Genomic DNA, 20771 nt, shown 5'->3' with positions numbered 1-20771 from the left:
CCCAGAGGACCGTGGGACTTAGTGGTCGGGCCTGTGGGCCTCAATCCAGTGGTAGTGTTGGTGAACACAGCCATGGACAGTAAAGGGACTTGGTAGGGACCAGAAAAGGGACATTGGGGGAAGGCTATTCCCCATGTCTGTCGGCATCTTAAGGATCCTAAGGAGTGGATCTGGGATGATCACTCATGAATGGATGGCCCAGTCTTTGAGGGACGGGACTGTGATGGAGTTGGTGTCAGACCACCGGTGTGACCAAGGTGAATGGGCATGGCCTTAGCGTAACGGGCTGATATGTTGGTGGTACCTTGGAGTGTTGGTCATGGGATCGGTCACATGGAGCACTTGGACCAAGTGCAAAGGTTGGGTGATGGGGATGCCATTCTCGGGGCTAGCAAGCCCAAGTTTGAAATAGGACTTATGGAGGTTGTGAGTGAGACTCCTCCAATTGGTCGGAGGTGTGGTTAAGTGACTAAAGTAGAATGGAAAAATTAGTCGCTTACACCAAAGTGGAGCCAAAAGAGTGTCACGTGGTAGTGGCCGAAGTTAAAGCTAAACAAGCATAACACATTTGGACTAAAAGCTCCAACTTGAAAAATCAAGAGCTTCAGTGGACTCCTAACAAAATGCTCGAGGAACAAGCACGAAGCGAGCAATAAGTGACTCTCTAGAAAAGGGACACAAAAGGACCAACACATGACACGTGGAAGAGTCCAAGATGGAGTCCGAGATGGATCCAAGATGGAGTCCGAGATAGACCGAGATGGAGTCCGAGATAGACCTGAGATGGAATCTGAGATGGAGTCTAAGAAAGACCCGAGATGGAGTTCGAGGTCGAGACCAAGACCAAGACCGAGACCGAGACCAAGACCAAGACCAAGACCGGGACCGAGACCAAGACCGGGACCGAGACCGAGACTGAGGCGGAGGCCGAGACTGAGCCCGAGTCCGAGTCCGAGTCCGAGTCCGAGTCCGAGTCCGAGTTCGAGTCTGAGAGGGTGAAAGCCCAAAGCGTTCGTCTCCCAGACCCTGGGGGGTTTGGTGAGCTCCAAAAGTATAGTAAGGGGGAGGACTGCAGTGGAGCCAGTTTGGCCAGGAAAGGCCAGTTTGGCCCAGGAAGGCCAGACCCAGTGTTGGGTGATGAACTGACCACTGGGAAGTCCAAGACTAGAGTGAATACGGACCGACAAGCGGGGTAGCTTGGTGAAGTGTTCAAGAGCCGGCTCTAGTTCCCCTAGGAGATCGACTGGCCGATGCTCCCAGTCCAAGTGTGGGTGGCACTACCTACTTGGATACCAGGCGTGGCTCAATGGAACCTCGCTCTAAGCCCATGGCTAGAGCACCTAAAGGCGAAAGGTGGGGAGAGTACCCAATGGCTCGCGTAAGGCCACGGTGTTCCGAAATGTTGTCCCAAAGGCCCAGACTGTGGAAAGGAAGAGGAGCAGTCCTCTGGGGTAGTGACTAAGGACACAGTCGTGTGGTGAGGAAGTCCCAGAGGACCGTGGGACTTAGTGGTCGAGCCTGTGGGCCTCGATCCAGTGGTAGTGTTGGTGAACACGGCCATGAACAATAAAGGGACTTGGTGGGGACCAAAAAAGGGACATTGGGGGAAGGCTATTCCCCATGTCTGTCAGCATCCTAGGATGCTAAGGAGTGGATCTGGGATGATCACTCATGAACGGATGGCCCAGTCTTTGAGGGACGGGACTGTGATGGAGGTGGTGTCAAACCACCGGTGTGACCAAGGTGAATGGGATGGCCTTAGCGTAACGGGCTGATATGTTGGTGGTACCTTGGAGTGTTGGTCATGGGATCGGTCACGTGGAGCACTTGGACCAAGTGCAAAGGTTGGGTGGTGGGGATGCCATTCTCGGGGCTAGCAAGCCCAAGTTTGAAATAGGACTTATGGAGGTTGTGAGTGAGACTCCTCCAATTGGTCGGAGGTGTGGTTAAGTGACTAAAGTAGAATGGAAAAATTAGTCGCTTACAACTTGGTATCGAAGCTGTTCCTTAGTCCGACTTTTATTGGTGCTCAAGTATATCACCATTGATGTTGGCATTGGAAGGCCCTAGGAGTGGGCCTATCCTTGAGGAGTAGCATGTCGAGAGGACATGGCTCTCCACTCAAGTTCATGCGTGAACTTGGGCACGATGTGGTGGATAGAAAAGGGCCAATAATAGAATGACTTTGGGATCTTGGGAACAGTATAAGGTTTCCTCAGAGAGCTGAGGATGTGATTCAGATGAGTGTTTGATGCAGCAAACGGGCTAACGTAGTTGTGGTAAACAACTATAATTGGGATCACGGGAAAGATGTAGACTCCAAAATAATAAAGGAGTCACAAGATTACCCTCATATAGTTGAGGCCAGTGCTCATAACTTTGAGACCGGAATTAATGACCATGGGAGGTCAAATATAGGAGAGGACACAAGTCCTCGAAATGGTAGCTGAGGTTACCCTTGATAAATGCTAGAACAACCCAAGGAGTTGGGGATGTACTTAGAGGATGAGTTGGTAATCTCATCACACGGACAAATGGTCCTAAGAGGCAAAAGGTTGCCCCAAGAGAACAAATCAAGTGTCGGAGTAACACTTGCAAAGATGGTCCTTGTGAGTAGGATCTGAATACAAGAAGTTGTATTCCAGTGAGTTGGCACCTCAAAGGTAGGACCTCATGGGTCGTTAGATGACAAAGTCCAAAAAGCTGGATGACTCCAATAGAGTCAAGGAATAATCCTAAAGGATTGATAGAAGCATTTGGACTGAGGTGTGTGGTACCCCACGAAGGATGAGGGGGATCATAGGATCCAAAGATGAGAACAGAGGGTATCTCATCGATGGCAAAATGTGCCATGCTAAAGTCGTGGGAAGGGTGTTCCCAAAAGAAAACAACTTTGAAACAAAGTTGTGTGTGACCTCTATGGTGCAGTGCTAACGGATGGTTGGCATGAGAAAGAGTGGTATTAGTCTTGGCAAAGACCTAGACAACAAAGAAGAAGTGTCATAGAGGTAGGCTCGTGGAGCCGATGGTGTGGAGACACCAAATGTGCCAAGGTGTGATACCTTGAGGCTATGTTGGTGGGTTCATGAGAACCCCTTGCCAAAGGAATCCCAATGGAAATGGGAATGGCATAGCCTAAGTTGCAGAGCATGCAGTTGGAGTGTGGTGACCCAGATAATGATGGAGGTGTGGAAGCACCAGCAATGAGTTGTAGGACTTGACAACTATGAGGTAACTAAGCAAGAGGTGCAAAATAATTGGTTAAACGGGTAGAAGGTAGCTACCCAAGCCTTCTTAATGGCATAAGGAAGTTGGATATACCCTTACGGGGGATAAGTTGTTTATATTGCGATATAGTAAGTCAATGTCATGAAAGGAAATACTCATTGTTAAGGAAGCCGTCATTGGGACACCCGAACACTCTAGAACACCAGGAGGTGGTGTTTGATGTTGCGAGGGCAATAAATAAGGCCCAAGGGACTAAGTCCCTAGTGAATGATGGATAGAAGGTGCTATCCAAATGTTCAAGGTGGCGGAGACAGGAGAAGACTATCTACTCGAATTGGACAAAGCCAAAAATGGAATTTTGGCAAAGCTAGCGATGGGCATGTAAAGGCCCATAAGCAACAACGTAATCTCGGTGTGTAGGATTATAGGGTGAGCATACCTAGATTGAGGAACCACTCCCTAGGCTATCGGGTAGGTTCATCCCTAAGAATACTTGCTAAGGCATGATAAAAAGTGCAAAGCTATCCTCCTGGTCTGGAGGAGAATGACCAAAAGAAATGTGTGAAGCCAAAAATAAGAAGTAAGGGGGTAGAACCGAACCATAGGAATCGAAGGGCATAACCAAGGTTGGTTATGCCAGCTGGGAGTGGGGAATCAAGTGGGGGCTCGAGGGTGTTGCCGCTAACAACCGTGATGCCATGGAGAGTCTAAAATATGGAATTGTCTATGTTAGACTATATAGTAATTGGAAAGCTTGCAAAAAGGGAGGCCTTAGCAAGCTAAAGGACAGAGTTCCTTCAAGGTTCCCAAAGATGATTCTAGGTAGCTTAGTACCTAGAAAGGCCAAGCATAAATGGTTCAAGGAACGTGCGAAATCAGAGTGGCGCAGCAGAAGCGTGGTCTTGAAACTTGCCATGAGGCAAGGCTATCAAGGTTATGGAGGTAGTTCCCGAGTGTTCAAAGAGAGGGCTTTGAATGAAAGTCGATGATCAAGGGCTTTCACGCTTGTGCAGGAACCATGTTACAGTGGTCGGAGGGCTTGCCAAAGCGAGATTGGCAAGTCAGGGGAACAAATACCCTAGTTGAAGGTGATAACTTCAAAAGGGGTGGGCCATGGGGCCAAGCATGGAGGAGTCCATGCATGATCACAGACTTGTCAAGTGAGAGGACTTGGCAGTGTGGAGGAACTAGGTTCCTAAGCTGTGATCTGTAGCGCGCTTTGAGTATAAGTTGGTGCACCGGCGTGGGGAGTTATGCCAGGCATCCTGGGTGATGCCGTCCTTAGATGCATATACGGAGGTTGGGTTCGAGTCCCGACCCTCTAGTGCTTGGGTTCGAGTCCCAAATCGCTAGGGCGTGGTGATGGTTTGGAATATGAGGACACTCATATTTTGGTGGTCATGGACTCTCAATGAGAAGATTGGATTGGGCACACCACCAAGCGGGGGATGCCCCGGAGTCATGATGCACGGTTAGATTGCTTAGAGTGAAAGCTCGGCATATCTAACTTGAACACTTTGGTGCAAAAGGCACCAAGGATGAGATGGGGACACCTAGTCTCTGTTGCTATGGATCCTTGGCCAGAAGGGCTAGCTTGGGCACACTGCCAAGTGTGGGGGATGCCCCCGGGGTCATAGTCAACAACTTAGTAAGGTCTGGAAGACCTAATTCCTATTGGTAGACCTATTAAGGGGTCAAGATAAGATCACTAGGTGATCTTATGGCTAAACAAGGACAAAGTCTTTGTTTGGGTTAAGGAATATGATTCCTAGTTCAAAGTGTTGATTTGAACTATTGATAAAGGTGTGGCTTGGTCAAGGTGACTAAGTGGGAAGGACACCTAAGGGAAATGAACTACTACAATACAATGGTATTATGAGTTCAAGAAAATAGTCTCCAGATACAGGCCCATGGGTGGGTCACAAGGTTGGGCTAGGAAGAGAGCCTAAAACAATTAGGGAGACTTACTAGGGGTGAACACGCTAGTCTGGGCAAAACAGATCCTTTGCTATGGAACCAAAAGAATACCTCAAGGAGGGAGGTAATGATCCTATGTTGCTTGGTGCAACAATCCAAGGATAGGAGCAAAAGACGAGTGCCCAAGATAGGGCCGTGGAATCCATTGGAAAGAATCCAAGTGGCAAAGTTAGCCAAGGAACACTAATGTGGTTGATGCTAACGGATTGCGGAAAAAGAAGTGGACTTCCAAGGATGGATTCCCAAGTGCTCCAATTTGGCAAAGGAAAGGCTCCAAGTGAGGGAGTAACTAAGTAGCCAAAAGATAGGGCCATGGACAGCCCTAGCACAAATAATGATAAATGGAACATAATGCCAATGGGGGCACAAAAATAGAAAAGAGGATGAGGGTGCCCTCGAGTAGAGAACTTCCTAGGAGGGGAAGTGGAGTTGCACAAAATGTGCAAGGCAAGGTGTCGGAGACATCTAGGAAATTGACTTCAAGAAGTCAAAAGTAAACGTTCCAAAGTGCAAAGGTAGATCAATGGAATCTGTGACTACTCAAGAATGAGTAGTGGAATTGAGTTAGAGAGGGTGTCTCTAACAGGTTTAGCGAGAACTAAACCAATAAACGGAAAGAACCACCACAAGTGGTCCAATTAGTCTCTAAGTTGGAGAGACTATCCTCCTTAGAGGATGGACAAGGCATGGTGAGCCTTCGAGGTCAAACCATAGACAAATATTGGCCGGGTGCCAAGGATGGGAATGGTAATACCTGTGGGTGTTACTTTATAAAAGGGTTTACTATTCGATGAGGACATCGAACTTCGTCTATGGGTGGTGGAGTTGTGAGACACAAAATCCTTAGGCCCCAAAGTAGAGCTGGAAAGAGTGCCACGTGGTAGTGGCTGAAGCAAAAGCCAAACGAGCGTGATCCGTTTGGAATAAAAGCTCCGACTTGGAAGGTTGAGAGCGGGAGTGGAACTCCCAACAAAGTGCTTGAGGAACAAGCACAAAGTGAGCAATAAGCGAGGCTCCAAAAAGGGACCCAAAAGGACCAACACATGACACGTGGAAGAGTCCGAGATGGAGTCCGAAGTGGAGTCCGAGATGGAGTCCGAGATGGACCGAGACGGAGTCCGAGATGGAGTCCGAGATGGACCGAGATGGAGTCCGAGATGGAGTCCGAGGTGGAGTCCAAGATGGAGTCCGAGATGGACCGAGACGGAGTCCGAGATGGACCCAAGATGGAATCCGAGATGGAGTCCGAAAAGGACTCGAGATGGAGTCCGAGGTTGAGACTGAGATCGGGACCGAGACCGAGATTGAGACCGGGACCGAGACCGAGACCGAGACCGGGACCGAGACCGAGACCAAGACTGGGACCGAGACCGAGGCGGAGGCCGAGACCGAGCCCAAGTTCAAGTCCGAGTTCGAGTCCGAGTCCGAGTTCGAGTCCGAGTTCGAGTCTGAGAGGGTGAAAGCCCAAAGCGTTCGTCTCCCAAACCCGGGGGTTTGGTGAGCTCCAAAAGTATAGTAAGGGGGAGGATTGCAGTGGAGCCAGTTTGGCCGAGAAAGGCCAGTTTGGCCCAGGAAGGCCAGACCCAATGTTGGGTGATGAACTGACCACTAGGAAGTCCAAGACTAGAGTGAATATGGACCGACAAGCGGGGTAGCTTGGTGAAGTGTTCAAGAGTCGGCTCTAGTTCCCCCGGGAGATCGACTGGCCGATGCTCCCAGTCCAAGTGTGGGTGGCACTACCTACTTGGATACCAGGCGTGGCTCAACGGAACCTCGCTCTAAGCCCATGGCTAGAGCACCTAAAGGCAGAAGGTGGGGAGAGTACCCAATGGCTCGCGTAAGGCCACAGTGTTCCGAAATGTTGTCCCAAAGGCCCAGACTGTGGAAAGGAAGAGGAGCAGTCCTTTGAGGTAGTGACTAAGGATATAGTCACATGGTGAGGAAGTCCCAGAGGACCGTGGGACTTAGTGGTCGGGCCTGTGGGCCTCAATCCAGTGGTAGTGTTGGTGAACACAGCCATGGACAGTAAAGGGACTTGGTAGGAACTGACAAAGGGATATTGGGGAAGGCTATTCCCCATATCTGTAAGCATTCTAAGGATGCTAAGGAGTGGATCTGGGATGATCACTCATGAATGGATGGCTCAGTCTTGGAGAGACGGGATTGTGATGCAAGTGGTATTAGATCACTAGTGCGGCAAAGGTGAATGGGCATGGCTTTAGCGTAACGGGCCGATATGTCAGTGGTACCTTTGGGTGTCGGTCTTGGGACCGGACACGTGGAGCACTTGGACTAAGTGCAAGGGATGACTGGCATGGATGCCATCCTCGGGGCTAGCAAGTCCCAAGTCCTAAATTGGACTTAAGGAGGTTGTGAATGAGACTCCTCCAAGTGGTCAAAAGTGTGGTTAAGTGACTAAAGTAGAATGGAAAATTTAGTCGCTTACAACTAAAGGGTGGATCTGGGATGACCACTCATGGGCAAATGGCCTAGCCTTGGAGAGATGGGATTGCAATGTAGGTGGTGTTAGACCACCAATGTGACCAAGGTAAATGAGTGTGGCCCAGCGTAACAGGCTCATATGTTAGTGGCACCTTGGGGTGTTAGTCATGGGATCAAACACGTGGAGCACTTGGACCAAGTGCAAAGGTTGAATGGCATGGATGCCATTCTTGGGGGTAGCAAGCCCCAAGTCTTGAATGGGACTTATGAAGGTTGTGAATGAGATTCCTCCAAGTGGTTGGAGGGGCGGTTAAGCGACTAAAGTAGAATGGAAAAATTAGTCGCTTACATTATGTTTATTGAACTTCCACTTCGACCACTACCATATGGCATCCTTTTATCTCCATTTTGGGGCTTAGGGATTTATATTTCAGAAGTTGTTATAGACCCTTAGCCAAAAGGGTTAGTTTGGGTGTATTGCCAAGTGTGGGGGATGCCCTTGGGGTTATGGTCAACAACTTAAAAATTTGGTAAACCTAATATTTATTAGTAGATATATTAATATGTCAATGTGAGAGCACTAAATGATTCTATGGCTAAATAAGGAAAAAAAAATTATTTGGTTAATGAATAAAGTTCCTAGTTCAAAGTATTGATTTGAACTATTGGTAATGGTGTGACTTTGTCAAAGTGACTAAAACCTAGATGAAATAAACTATAATAATACAATAGTATTGTTGTAAACTCCTGAATTTAAACTTCTTAGAAGGTCACCCAACTCAATACTATTCAAACCCAAGGACATTTAACCCCAAGTATCCCAAGACCTTTAACCAATTGAAAAAAAGGGTGTACTTTTATTTATAGGCCCTTTTCCTTTATATTTGAACCCCTATAGATCGCCTTTCGAGTTGTTCTCTTTGGTTGCTTGCAATTATGAGTTTACAAAAAGTAGTCTCTAAAAAAGGACCTAGAGGAGGGTCGCAAAATTGTGCTAAGAATAAAGTTTATAAGAAAAAAAATGCTAAAAAGACTTATTACAAGTGAACACCTTCTAGACTTAGCAAAGTAAAGCCTTTGCTATAAAACCAAAAAGATATCTTAAGGATGAAAATAGTGATTCTATATCGTTTGGTGAAATAATCAAAAGATAGAAACTTACATTTATAAATAACCAAAGAGAATAACTCAAAAAATGGTCTATAAGGGTTTAAATATAAAGAGAAATGGCCCATAAATAAAAATGCATCCCTTTTTCTAGTCAGTTAAGAGTCTTCGGATACTTAGAGTTAAATGTTTTTGGGTTTAAATAATATTAGGCTAGATCACCTCTTAGAAAATCTAAATTCATGAGCTTATATTTGGTATGAAAAGGTTTCGAATTTGACTCTATTGGTTGGGTAAGGGAATTGCATCGTATATTTATTGATATTTTGCAAGTTTAGTTTGCTCTATCTGGGCTCAACCTAAGAGATAGGGTGTCAAAAGAATGGAGCTCTCAAAAGAGTTACAACTCTCAGCCATTCATGATGCCATAAATTTGTAGGGAAGCATGGTAGATTATAAATAACTAAAAGGAATAATTCGAGAAATAATCTATAAAGGTTTAAATATGAGGGAAAGGGCCAATAAATAAGAGTGTATGCTCTTTTCCAATCAATTAAAGTCTTAAGATACTTAGAGTTAAGTGTTTTTATGGGTTGGGTGACATCTCGGGGAGTTTAAATTCAAGATCTAAACACCCTAAAAAGATTTTCAATTAAGTCATTTGCAACTTGTTAGACCAAATTGAATTGCCAAATATTAATTTAAGTCAATTGTAAGTTGTTGGAAAAAATTGAATTTTTAATTGTCAATTTCAACATGTGGTCAGACCAAATATAACATTTTGAATTTGTTCATAAGTTGTTTGACCAAATTAAATTGCCAAATGTCAATTTCAATATATGGCTGAACCAAATGTAATATTTTGAATTTAGACTTCTTGGGAGGTCATCCAATTTAGTACTATTCAAATGTAAAGACATTTAACCCTAAGTATCCTAAAAAATTTTCAATCAGCTAAAATTTTATTTTAAATTAATTTAATTTTTTTTTAAAAAAATGAGGTGCATTTATACTTATAAGCCCATTTTTTATATTTAAACCCCAATAGATCATCTTTTAAAGTTCTTGCTTTAGTTTCTTACAAACTCATGAATAAATTTGTTTAGGATATGCTTGAAGAGATAAGAAAATTAACTTTATAGAACACTATAGTGGCTAATTTAAAATTTGGCAACTCTTAAAGTAATAAGACAATAATTAATGGGAAGAGGCAAGCTATGAAGGTCATATAGGATTCTTTTAAAGGATAAAGGATTGTTAATTTATACCATAAACTCTTACTTCAATGAGATTGCAATAAGTGGTATAGTTTCTTTTCTTTTTCTAGAGAAGAAATTTTTATTATTACACAGATTTTGGAGCTATAGCCTAAATATATAAATAAAGTAATCTTTTAAGCTACTATGCCATGCAATGGATAATATGATAATTTTAATATATAAATATATCATATTGTCTTTTATAAAGTGGAATTCCAAAAAGTTCCACTTCTAAGCTTTCATTGTTGAAGTTTATAAAATTTGGAGTTCAAACCTAAATTTTTTAGGTGCAATGTAATTCTCAACTGGATTTTTAGTCAGATTGTAAAGATGCTGTGAAGAGTTTGCAAGATGCACTTGTCAAGATGCACTGGTGAGATAAGTTAAGTGTTGACATTCTAATAGTGTACTAGTAGGATTAGTATTCCATGAGCTTGGATCATTGCCTACAATCTAAACAAGCTAGTTAGTCTTGCTAATGTGAAAAAAAAAATGAAAAAAAAAATCATCTGATCAGTGCTCCATGGGTTGCTTGTGATCTAAATAAACCAATTAGTCTTGCATAAAAAAGAAGAAGATAAAAAAAAACTTCACATGATCAATGCTTCATGAGCTTGCTTGCAACCCAAACAAATCAATTAGTCTCACAAGTGAAGAAATGGAGAGAAAAAAGAACACAACCCAAGCCTTCAAATTCATCTATGACCATGAATCCCTCACTCTCAAATCCCTCAAGGGCTTGATCACAATAAAATCCTATGGGGATGCTAGGGAGAACTCTACCACCGTTGCCAAAACCACAAGTCATATTGTTGCCATGGCTGAATCCCTTCCAAGTGCCCCCAACACAGCTATAGCCATATCCATCACTATTGACAATTTGGATATCCAAGTGCTTGAGCCTGGGTGCCTAGTTGGCCAATCTAGTTTATCTCCTAGTTTTGGGCTGTGAATGCATGGTGAACACAACAACCATATATTGACAAAACTCTAGGTGCCCAAGCTCAAGGTGCCTAACTTGCCTTTGGTGAAGATATTCTTTACATTCCATAAAGGGTAAGTAAATGTTCTCATCCAGCTCTACCAACCTTCATAAAGGTAAGAGCCCAAAGTCATCCCAAACCAAATCACTCTAATATATTATAAGGATAGGTTCATAGAGTTAATGGTGTGGAAACACCAAGTATCTCATTAGAAGATGCTTTGAGAGGGTCAAAATCCAACCCCCTCTCTTATGTGGCTATCCTTTTGTCATGCCCACTAATTTCTCATAAGCTCAAAGTTCAATTAAAGCAAGACATTAAACAGCCAAAGCCCTAGAGAAACCAACTAACTTCTTTCATATTTTGAGGCCTTTAAGATCCAGTTTATCAATCTATAACGAACAAGCTTGTGGAACATATCAAGCCTATGCAAGAAAGAGCAAAGGAATCAAAGCAGCCTTTCCACCACTTCTTTCTAGAGGTGGCATCTCCAGCATCTCATTCTTTGTGTAAGCCTATGTTGGATTGAGATATAGCCATGGTAAACTTGAAATATCCAGCCAACTTGCTCTAGATAAATAGAGAAACAATCCTCCTAGAAGGAATGTAGTTGAAAGACATTATCACCACTTTAGCATATTCCTTTATCATCTGTAAAGGTAAGATAAAGAATTGAATCTTGTTTACCTTTGAAGCTGTCAAGACCCCCAACAAGATCAAAACTGAAAAATGCAAAAGACAAAGAGAAAAGCTAGTGGAAACGAAAAAGTGGCTTTAGACTTGCGTTGATTTAGATTGTGGAGAAATGGAACAAGGCTAACCTATATATGTTATAAGTTGATGAAGCTCCACCACTCTTGGATTGAGGACAACCTAAATATAGCTAAGTTCAAAGAGGTGCCACGTCATCATCAAGAATGTGGTTCGAGACTCAAGAATCATACAGGAAATCAGAGAGTCAGGAATAGGGAAGTGTCTCGAGAGTTAGGAATAGGGAAGTGTCTCGAGAGTTAGGAATAGGGAAGTGTCTCAAGAGTCAGGAATGTGGTCTACAAGTTAGGAATCTGATGAGAGTCAGGAATATGGCAAGAATTGAGGGATTCCTGATAACACCCCGTCCTCAAGAACGAGTGGAACACAGACGTGAATGAGAACGAAGAGGAGGATGAGATGGGTGGTGAGGGACGGGAGATGGAGAATGAAAAAAATGAGGACTGGGATGAGAAGGATAGTGGTGGTGGAAGTCCTAAACAAGGTCAGGAGAATGAATTAGGTTGTCCGTAGGTTCCCAAGTGCATTCCTTAGGTCTGTAACCCTTCTAGTGTACCAGATAGTAGAGTTTAGACCGTGAGATCTTGGAATCAAGGATGTCTTGAACCTTGTACTCAGACCTATCCTCGACCTGCACTGGTGGAGGTGGAGGAATGACCCGATTTGGAATAGGACTGGGAATATAAGGCTCAAGGAGAGAGGAGTGAAAAATGGGGTGAATTTGATATGAGGAGGGAACTGCAAGGCGATAAGTGACAAGATCAATGATGGCAGTGATAGGGAAAGGACCGAGGTGTTTGAAATTAATTTTGGGATATAGCCTAGTGGTGGAGATATTTTGCCTGAGGAGTCAAACTTTATCCTCGATATTGTAAGGGGGACAATCTTGATGATGGACATTGGCAAATGTTTTATGAGATTCCTGAGCATGATGGAGGTGGAAGGAGATGGAGTTGTGGATTTCCTAGAGGTTGGAGACAAATGCCTTAAAGTGGGGATTTGAACGAGAGGATTCAGATGGAGAAGGAAGTGAGAGATTGAATTGGGGATTTCGGCCAAAGTTTGCAAAGAAGGGGGAAACTCGAAGGAAGGAGTGAACAGAGTTGTTATAGGAGCACTTAACAAGGGGAAGGATATCAAACCAGTCATCCTGATGATAGTTGATGAAGCACCTCAGGAATTGTTCCAACGTCTGAATCATTCGCTCGAACTGTCCATTAGTTTGAGGATGATATGCTGAAGAGAAGTTGGCCTCCACTTCAAATAGCTACAAGAACTATTGCTAGAAATGAGAGATGAACTAAGGTCCTCGATCTGAAACCACATCTGCAAGAATCCCATGAAGTCAGAAAATTTCCTTGAATACCAGTTTTGCCATGTCCTCGCCCAAAAACTCCTTGGTACATGGCAGGAAGTGCGCCATCTTTGTGAAGCGATCCACCACAACTAAAATGCTGTTGAAGCCTCCAGAACTCAGAAGATCACTCAAGAAATCCATAGAGATGGATTCCCAAGGACTTGAAGAGATCGGGAGGGAACGAAGCAAACATGAAGGAAGGTAGCGAAGTACCTTATTCCGGGCACAAGTGTCACAGGAGGTAACAAAAGCTTTGATGTAGTCATCCATGTGAGGCCACCAAAAGTCTCATGCAACCAGCTCATAGATTTTTGCAATGCCGAAAGTGACTAATAGTCAAGCTATCGTGGCATGCCATCAGGACCAACCTGCAAGCATCACCTTCAGGAATGTAAAGCTACTCCCCACGGTACAACAAGCCATCTAAGAACTTGAACTCGTCAAATTGCTAGCAATCAGGAGTCATTGGGTGTCCAGCCTGAAGATGGGGAAAAATGTTGCTAGCGAGGTCGTTGGATTAAAGATCATTTCTAATCGCATCCATCAAGGAGGAGTCTTGAGGGGCTAGGGAAATTGCCATAATTTGAAGCCGATTAGGACTGAGGATAACCTGATCCTGTTGATCGAAGGCAGGATTACCAGGTCTGAGACTAAGATAGGAGTGCCTTGAAAGAGCATCAAGAAGGCCTTGAAGCTTTCTAGGTCTGTACTTGATAACAAAGTCAATCTGACTTAGGAATTGTGCCCATCTTGCTTGACGACGGCTCAAAACTCGGGAAGTGGCAAAGTACTTGAGATTTTTGTGATCCGTCCAGACCGTTGTTTGATGGCTCACCCCCTCAAAGAAACGACACCACTCTCCAAAGGAATCCAGCAAGGATCTCCTTGTCATGGATTTCGTAATTGATCTCCGCAGGCTGAAATTTTCGAGAATGGAAAGCAACTGGATGAAATTCCTGATTTGCTTCGAGTTGAGACAGCATAGCACCGATGGCAAAGTCGAAGGCGTCCGCCTTGATGAAGAAAGGTTGTAAGGGATCAGCGTGGATCAAGACATGAGCAAAACTGAAGGCCACCTTGAGTGTGTCGAAGGCCTGCTGGGTAGCAGCAGACCAAGAGAAGGGAACATCCTTGCGAGTGAGATGCGTGAAAGGAAGGACAATATTAGAGTAGTGATCAATGAATTTGCAGTAGAAGTTGGCGAAGCCAAGGAAAACCTGAACATCCGACATTGATTGTGGAGGCTCCCATTCGAGAATAGTCTTGACTTTGGCAAGATCCATCGTGGTACCCTCAGGAGTGACAATGTACTCAAGGAACTCCACAAACTCCTGATTGAAGGAACATTTCTCAAGCTTCGCATATAGGCCATATTCCCGCAGCTTTGCCAGCACTTTGCGCACATGTTCATTGTGCTCCTCCTTAGTTTTTGAGTAAATGAGGATGTCGTCGAGGTAGATGATCACCATTTGATCAAGAAACTCCCGAAAGACGTCGTTCACCATATGTTGGAAAACTGCTGGAGCATTTGTCAAGCCAAACGGCATGACATTGTACTCGAAGTGGCCATAGCGGGTTCGGAACACAGTCTTCCATTCATCGCCAAGCTGGATCCAGATTAGGTTGTATGCTCCATGGAGGTCAATCTTGGTGAAGAAGCGGGCACCACCGAGGTGTTCCAACAGGTCCGAGATTAGAGGCAGTGGATAACGGTTCCAAACAATCATCTCAGTAGTCGATGACTAGCTGCAAACTCCCATCCTTCTTCTTGATAAAGAAGACAGGTGCTCCAGCTGAGGACTGTGAATGCTAAATGTACCCCAAGGCAAAGTTCTTATCCATGTACTCTTTGAGGGCCTTAAGCTCGGACGGGGATAACCCATAGATAGGCCCCATGGAGGTGACGCTCCTTCCTATAAATCAATGGGACAGTCGTAAGGCTGATGAACAGGCAATACACTAGCTTTTTTCTTGTCAAATACATCCCCAAAATTATGATACTTCTCAAGAAAACTGATAGGAGAAACATGCAAAGCAAAAAGGAAAATAGATTCTTCATGAAGGAGTTCTTTCATAGTGATTGTGGAAATAAGAAGAGGCGTACGACTGAATGAAATGATGAAATGAGGATATTGTCTAGTGTAAGATGGAAGAGAGGGAAAAAAAGAGGGTGAAAACTTTGTAGCGTTAGGAACAGAACCCCAATTTGAGTTTAGAGAACTTTTCTTGATTCGGACTCGATGAACAGTAGGGGAAAACGTGGGAGATGGTGACGTGGGAGAGACAAGCTGTAATTCTTTCCAATAGATCTAAGGTTAATGCAATTGGAACTAAGGAAGGCCGAGCATGATAGAGGAGGACTTGCTATTGATGATGTTGAAGGCGATATCGGTAATGGTGAACCCGATGTGTACTCGAACGGGCAATGTTTTCCTAAGTCCAAAAGATGGAGACACAAAATGCCCGCCGATGCCTTCAACCCTTAGATCCCGTATGGTAGGAGAAAAAGAAACATAATGTTGGGCAGCAAAGTCTGTGTCCATGAAGCAGGAAGTTGCACTCGAGTCCAGTAGCGCCAAAGCCTTGAGTCCTGATTGTCTAGTGAAAGAAAGGAGACATGGGATGCGAAAGTTGCGGGAATTGGTGGTGGCTTTGATAAAAGGTGGTGAGGAGTTTGATAAAAAAGAAAAGTGATTTTTATTTGGGGAGCCCAAATAGACAGCTCCTACTCAGTTTGGATGGGGTCGTTTCCCAACTGCAATAGAGATGGATCTTAAGGCAGAGTGAACTCGAGCAATCGGGGAGGCTTTTTGGGACACACAGCTACTTTGTGATTAGGATCAACATAGTAGAGGCAAAGATTATAAGATACTCGACATTGCTTCTCAGCAGGACTCAACTTCCCTCTTATGAGTTGGGGAGTACCAGAAATATCCATCAGGACCGGAGCAGTAGGTTCAGAAGTATGCCTCGAAGACTCAAGTTGGGATTTCTGAGTCTAGGACAGGAAAATGGCAGCGTGGTGACTTTCCTGACGACGTTCAAAGAGACGATTGTAGCATTGAACAACTTTGTTGATGGCGTTCGACAGGTTTGTGGGATCCTCCATGGTGAGCAATAAATCGTTGACACCATTGTTGAGGCCGAAACGAAATTGATCAATCAGAGCCCACTCATCCCACTGAGTGTCCAAGGCAAGGAGTTGGAACTTTGCAGTATAGATTGAGGCAGGACGAGACCCCTACGAGAGACATCTCATCTTTGTGGTGGCAGCCTGAACCCGATCCGTCTCGCCAAAACATGCTTCTTTGAACAACTGAAGATCCATCAGCTCTGGAACCACGACCCTTTTCATGCTCTTCTCCAGGAGAGGAGAAAACCATGACAAAGCTGCACCTTCGAGCAACGTCCCAATCATGCCGATTTGAGACTCGGGAGTGGGGTACTGCCGACGTTGAAGTGCAAAGATCAGCTCCATCTGGTTCAGAAATCCACGAAGCTCTGAATGCTTGCCTGAAAATTTCACCGGGAAACTCACATTCGGTTCAGGAACTTTGCTTGATCCTTGAGCCAAAAGTGAAGCAAGCTCCTGTTGTATATGAAGAAGGGTCACCTTTAACTTGGTATTTTCAAATTGGATTTTTGCAAGGACTTCGGCAAAGAAATCAGGATGGCTTGGAGACTCCATCGGCAAAGAAGAAAGAAAAAGGGGAAAAAGGCAAAGGCAATCAAACAATCAAAACGAACTAAAACAAAAGCAAAAAAAAAAAACAATCTAAATCAAATTATCAAGACTCCCAACAAAATCAAGACTGGAAAATGTAGAAGACAAAGAGAAAAGCTAGTGGAAACGAAAAAGTAACCTTAGACTAGTGTTGATTCAAATTGTGGAGAAATGGAACAAAGCTAATCTATATATACTATAGGTTGATGAAGCTCCACCACTCTTGAATCGAAGATGGCCTAAATATAGTTGAGGTCGAGGAGGTGCCATGTCATCATTAAGAATGTGGTTTGAGACTCAAGAATCGTACAGAAAATCAGAGAGTCAGGAATAAAGAAGTGTCTCAAGAGTTAGGAATAGAGAAGTGTCTTAAGAGTCAGGAATGTGGTCTGTAAGTCAAGAATTCGGCAAAAGTCAGAAATGTAGCAAGAATTGAGGGATTCTTGATACAAGCTAGTAACAATCCCCTATTTCTACTTTTACCCTCTAGTATGACACTTCGAAACACCAAGTGCATCATTTATGAAGGCACCAGTATGAATGAAGTGCTCTAGGTAAGGTCACAAATTATTTTACCATTTGGTCATTCAAGTTTTGTATGTGTTTCAAATTATGTTTATTCAATTATATTGGTTTCAAAGTTCTTAATAACATCAAATTCAATTTGATCAAAGCTTGTAGTTTTTATTTGGCATGGAATTGGATATGCAATCTTGAGTTTTTCCATGTTATTTTAATGCTAGCATGGTGTATTCTCTATTCCTGCTTTAGCACTATACTATTTGCATTGGTATAAATAATAATTCTAGCATATTTTTAGCTTAGCACAATTCTATGGACTAACATTTCTGTAGTTTAGTCCATTTCTTCTTTGTTTTTTCTTTTGACTGATGTCCTTGTTTGCAATAGTTCGTTGAGCGAGCCAAGCCTCGACAGAACACGCAAGGCCCAAGCAACGTCCACTAGCCTTTCCAGAATAGAGTTTTTACTCTTTCTGCACTCAATCATATTATTCTAGTTCATCTAGAGTTCTTTTTATGCTGATGATGATTCTAGGGAAAACATTTTCGTTGGTCCAGCGTAGCTCTACGTTGGATGCCTTTTGCTAGTTTATTCCTGGAAAAATAAATTTGCTACCCAGAATGTTCAATTCGAATGTATGGAATCTATGTTGCATGAAATACCAAGCATCAATCGATGACAAGCTCGAGCCACCAGCAAGCAGGAGAGCTGTGTGCATCAGATTGGACAAGTGGCTGAAAATCGACAAGCTCAAACGAATACTTCTTACGGGCTTTGTTTAAATAGGACCTTTGGATGCCACTGCCTAGATCTCTGCCGCGACATCGTGGTGCCGAGCCACTGGAAAAAAAAATTCTCGAGAAAATGTAAACAAGTGGTCGCGATTTGGTGTAAATAAATCACGTTTGTGTCATCTAATGCTTGGATTATGTTGGAGTGATGGAGACACCAAAGCTTTCCAAACAGAGACAAACAAACAGTAGTAAAAGGAAGGGGAAGAACACTCTTGAGAGAAAGAAAGGAGAGCAAGGAAAGAAGAAGAAGAAAAAAATATGGATGTGTCTTAAATGCCAAGATCACAACTCCAAACGATTTCTTCAAACAGCTGGCCAGCATCAGTGAATCAGTGTCCTCTGCCCTCTGCTACGTTCTTTCAAATCACAGGCAACAGAGAAATCGACTGTTGTTCGCTCTTGCCCCAGCGACTCTAGGCTCCAGATCTTCTATCCTCCGGCATGATCATGGTTGATCTTGTCTCGGATCTGAGGTCATCCTCCTCGCAATGCTCATCGCTCTCGCTTCGCTTCGAGCGTGGATTGGGTCTTAGCTGCTGGATTGGGTCCAACGGGCATCTTCTTCATTGATTTGATCGATCCGATCTAGAAAAAACCCATTTCCATTCCTCGATCGGTCAGGGCATCAAATGTGAAGGAACACGGGGCTCGAACGACGAGGAGGGATGATGGATTGCTGTACGATGAAGCCAAGACCAAGACTGCTCCTCCCCGTTGTCTTCCTCGGAGCTCTGGCTATGGCGTTCCTCGGCCGCAAAACCGCAGGTACCGCGCTCTAATCCCGCTCGCATTCTCCCTCCCCTCCATCCTCTCCGCAAATGGGTCGTGGAATTGGCTAAGATCTCCATCGCCCACCTCCGCCCAATTCCATTCCCGCAAGAGATCCCCTGTTGTCTCGCAGCTGTGCGATGGATTGATTGATTGAATGATCTCCGCAGATGCCGCGATCGGTGTGTGCTACGGGCGCATGGCGGACAATCTCCCCTCGCCGCAAAAGGCCGTCCAATTGATGCAATCGCAAGGCATCTCCAAGGTCCGCCTCTTCTCCCCGGACGCCGACGCCCTCTCCGCGCTCGCAAACTCCAACATCGACGTGATGGTGGGCGTCCCCAACACGGAGCTCCAAGGCATCGCCCAGTCCCAGTCCTCCGCCACCGCCTGGGTCGCCACCAATCTCCTCCCCCACCTCCCCGCCACCCGCATCACCGCCATCGCCGCCGGCTCCGAGGTCCTCACCGCCGCCACCGACGACGACGCCTACCTCCTCTCCGCCATGCAGAACCTCTACACCGCGCTCCAGAACGCGGCGCTGGACCGCTCCATCAAGATCTCCACGCCGCACGCCATGGGCGTCATCGCAAACTCCTTCCCGCCCTCCTCCGCCACCTTCGACGCCCGCTTCGCGCCGCTGCTCTCCCCCATCCTCGACTTCATCGCCAACACGGGCTCCTTCTTCATGCTCAACGCCTACCCCTACTACGCCTACCGCAACTCCGCTGCCACCACCGCGCTCGACTTCGCGCTGCTCCAGCCCAGCGCCGCCGGCTTCACGGACCCAGGCTCAGGCCTCCACTACGGCGATCTCCTCTCCGCGCAGCTCGACGCGGCGTTCTACGCGCTGGCCGCCATGGGCCACCGCAGCCTCGCCATCGTGGTCACGGAGACCGGGTGGCCCTCCATGGGCGGCGCTGGCGAGACGCGCATCGTCAACCTCCAGAACGCCGCCACGTACAACAACAACGTCCTCCGGGTGGCCATGTCGGGGCAGGGCACGCCATTCCGGCCTGGGCAGATCACGGACGTCTATATCTTCGAGCTCTTCAACGAGAATCAACGGCCAGGACCCACCGCCAACCGCAACTGGGGCCTCTTCCGCCCCGACGGATCCAAGTTCTACTCCATCGGGGGATTCGGGGGCTATGCCGGGGGCGGGACCGGTGGTGGCGCTGGCGGCGCCGCTGGGAACTCCCCCGGGGTCATCGAGCTCAACCGGACGTTTTGCATCGCCGCCGCCAACGGGAACTTCAACACGCTCCAGGCGAATCTGGATTGGGTGTGTGGGCAGCAGCAGGTGGATTGCTCGCCCGTGCAGCCGGGCGGGCGGTGCTACCAGCCGGATACCGTGGCGTCGCACGCGTCGTATGTGTTCAATGCCTACTTCCAGCTCAATGGGATGAACCCCAATGCGTGTAGCTTCAATGGCGTGTCCGTGATCACGACCATGGATCCAAGTGAGTTCTCTCGAGATCACACACTCTTCTTGTTGAGCGATTCGTGTCTGACTTTCATGTCTCTCTTGGCAGGCTACAATCGATGCATCTACATTGGGAGGTGAGCTCCTATTGATGATTGGAATTCTTTGCTCTAAGATTGGGATTTGTGCTTGGAACAGCCTCGCGCAACTTAGCCGGAGCAAGGGGCAACCGATGCGATCGCGCTGGCAGAGATTCGCGATCACGGTCCTTCTTTTTTTTTCTATTCTATGATCGGCGCTTCCATCTTCTAGGTAGCTCAAAATCAATCGAGAGCCCTTCTTTTCAAATAACTAGCGGTTTGCCACGTGGAGAAGATCCAGTGACCACGTCAACCAGTGGAGATTTTTAGGGC

At 45.6% G+C, this 20771-nt stretch overlaps 1 protein-coding gene across 1 annotated transcript; it reads left to right on the top strand.

The window, feature by feature from the left end:
- Window positions 1-18499: 18499 nt before the first annotated feature.
- On the top strand, window positions 18500-20709 carry LOC9636923 (glucan endo-1,3-beta-glucosidase 13). The gene is made up of 4 exons (XM_024679448.1): window positions 18500-18929; window positions 19103-20395; window positions 20468-20495; window positions 20557-20709. The coding sequence occupies exons 1-4, from the start codon at window positions 18830-18832 to the stop codon at window positions 20648-20650; spliced, it is 1515 nt and encodes a 504-aa protein (XP_024535216.1). The 5' UTR covers window positions 18500-18829; the 3' UTR covers window positions 20651-20709.
- Window positions 20710-20771: the final 62 nt, after the last annotated feature.

The sequence above is a fragment of the Selaginella moellendorffii genome, unplaced genomic scaffold, assembly GCF_000143415.4.
Source record: "Selaginella moellendorffii unplaced genomic scaffold, v1.0 SELMOscaffold_25, whole genome shotgun sequence".
Classification (NCBI taxonomy): Eukaryota; Viridiplantae; Streptophyta; class Lycopodiopsida; order Selaginellales; family Selaginellaceae; genus Selaginella; species Selaginella moellendorffii.
Note: the sequence above shows the minus strand (reverse complement) of the source record. Positions and strands in the feature narration are given on the sequence as shown.

Excerpts from the sequence above, each read along its gene's own strand:
- LOC9636923 (XM_024679448.1), top strand. The coding sequence starts at position 18,830 with ATGATGGATTGCTGTACGATGAAGCCAAGACCAAGACTGCTCCTCCCC. Across the intron at positions 20,396-20,467 it reads GATCACGACCATGGATCCAA|GCTACAATCGATGCATCTAC; the intron begins GTGAGTTCTCTC and ends CTCTCTTGGCAG. Across the intron at positions 20,496-20,556 it reads CGATGCATCTACATTGGGAG|CCTCGCGCAACTTAGCCGGA; the intron begins GTGAGCTCCTAT and ends TGCTTGGAACAG.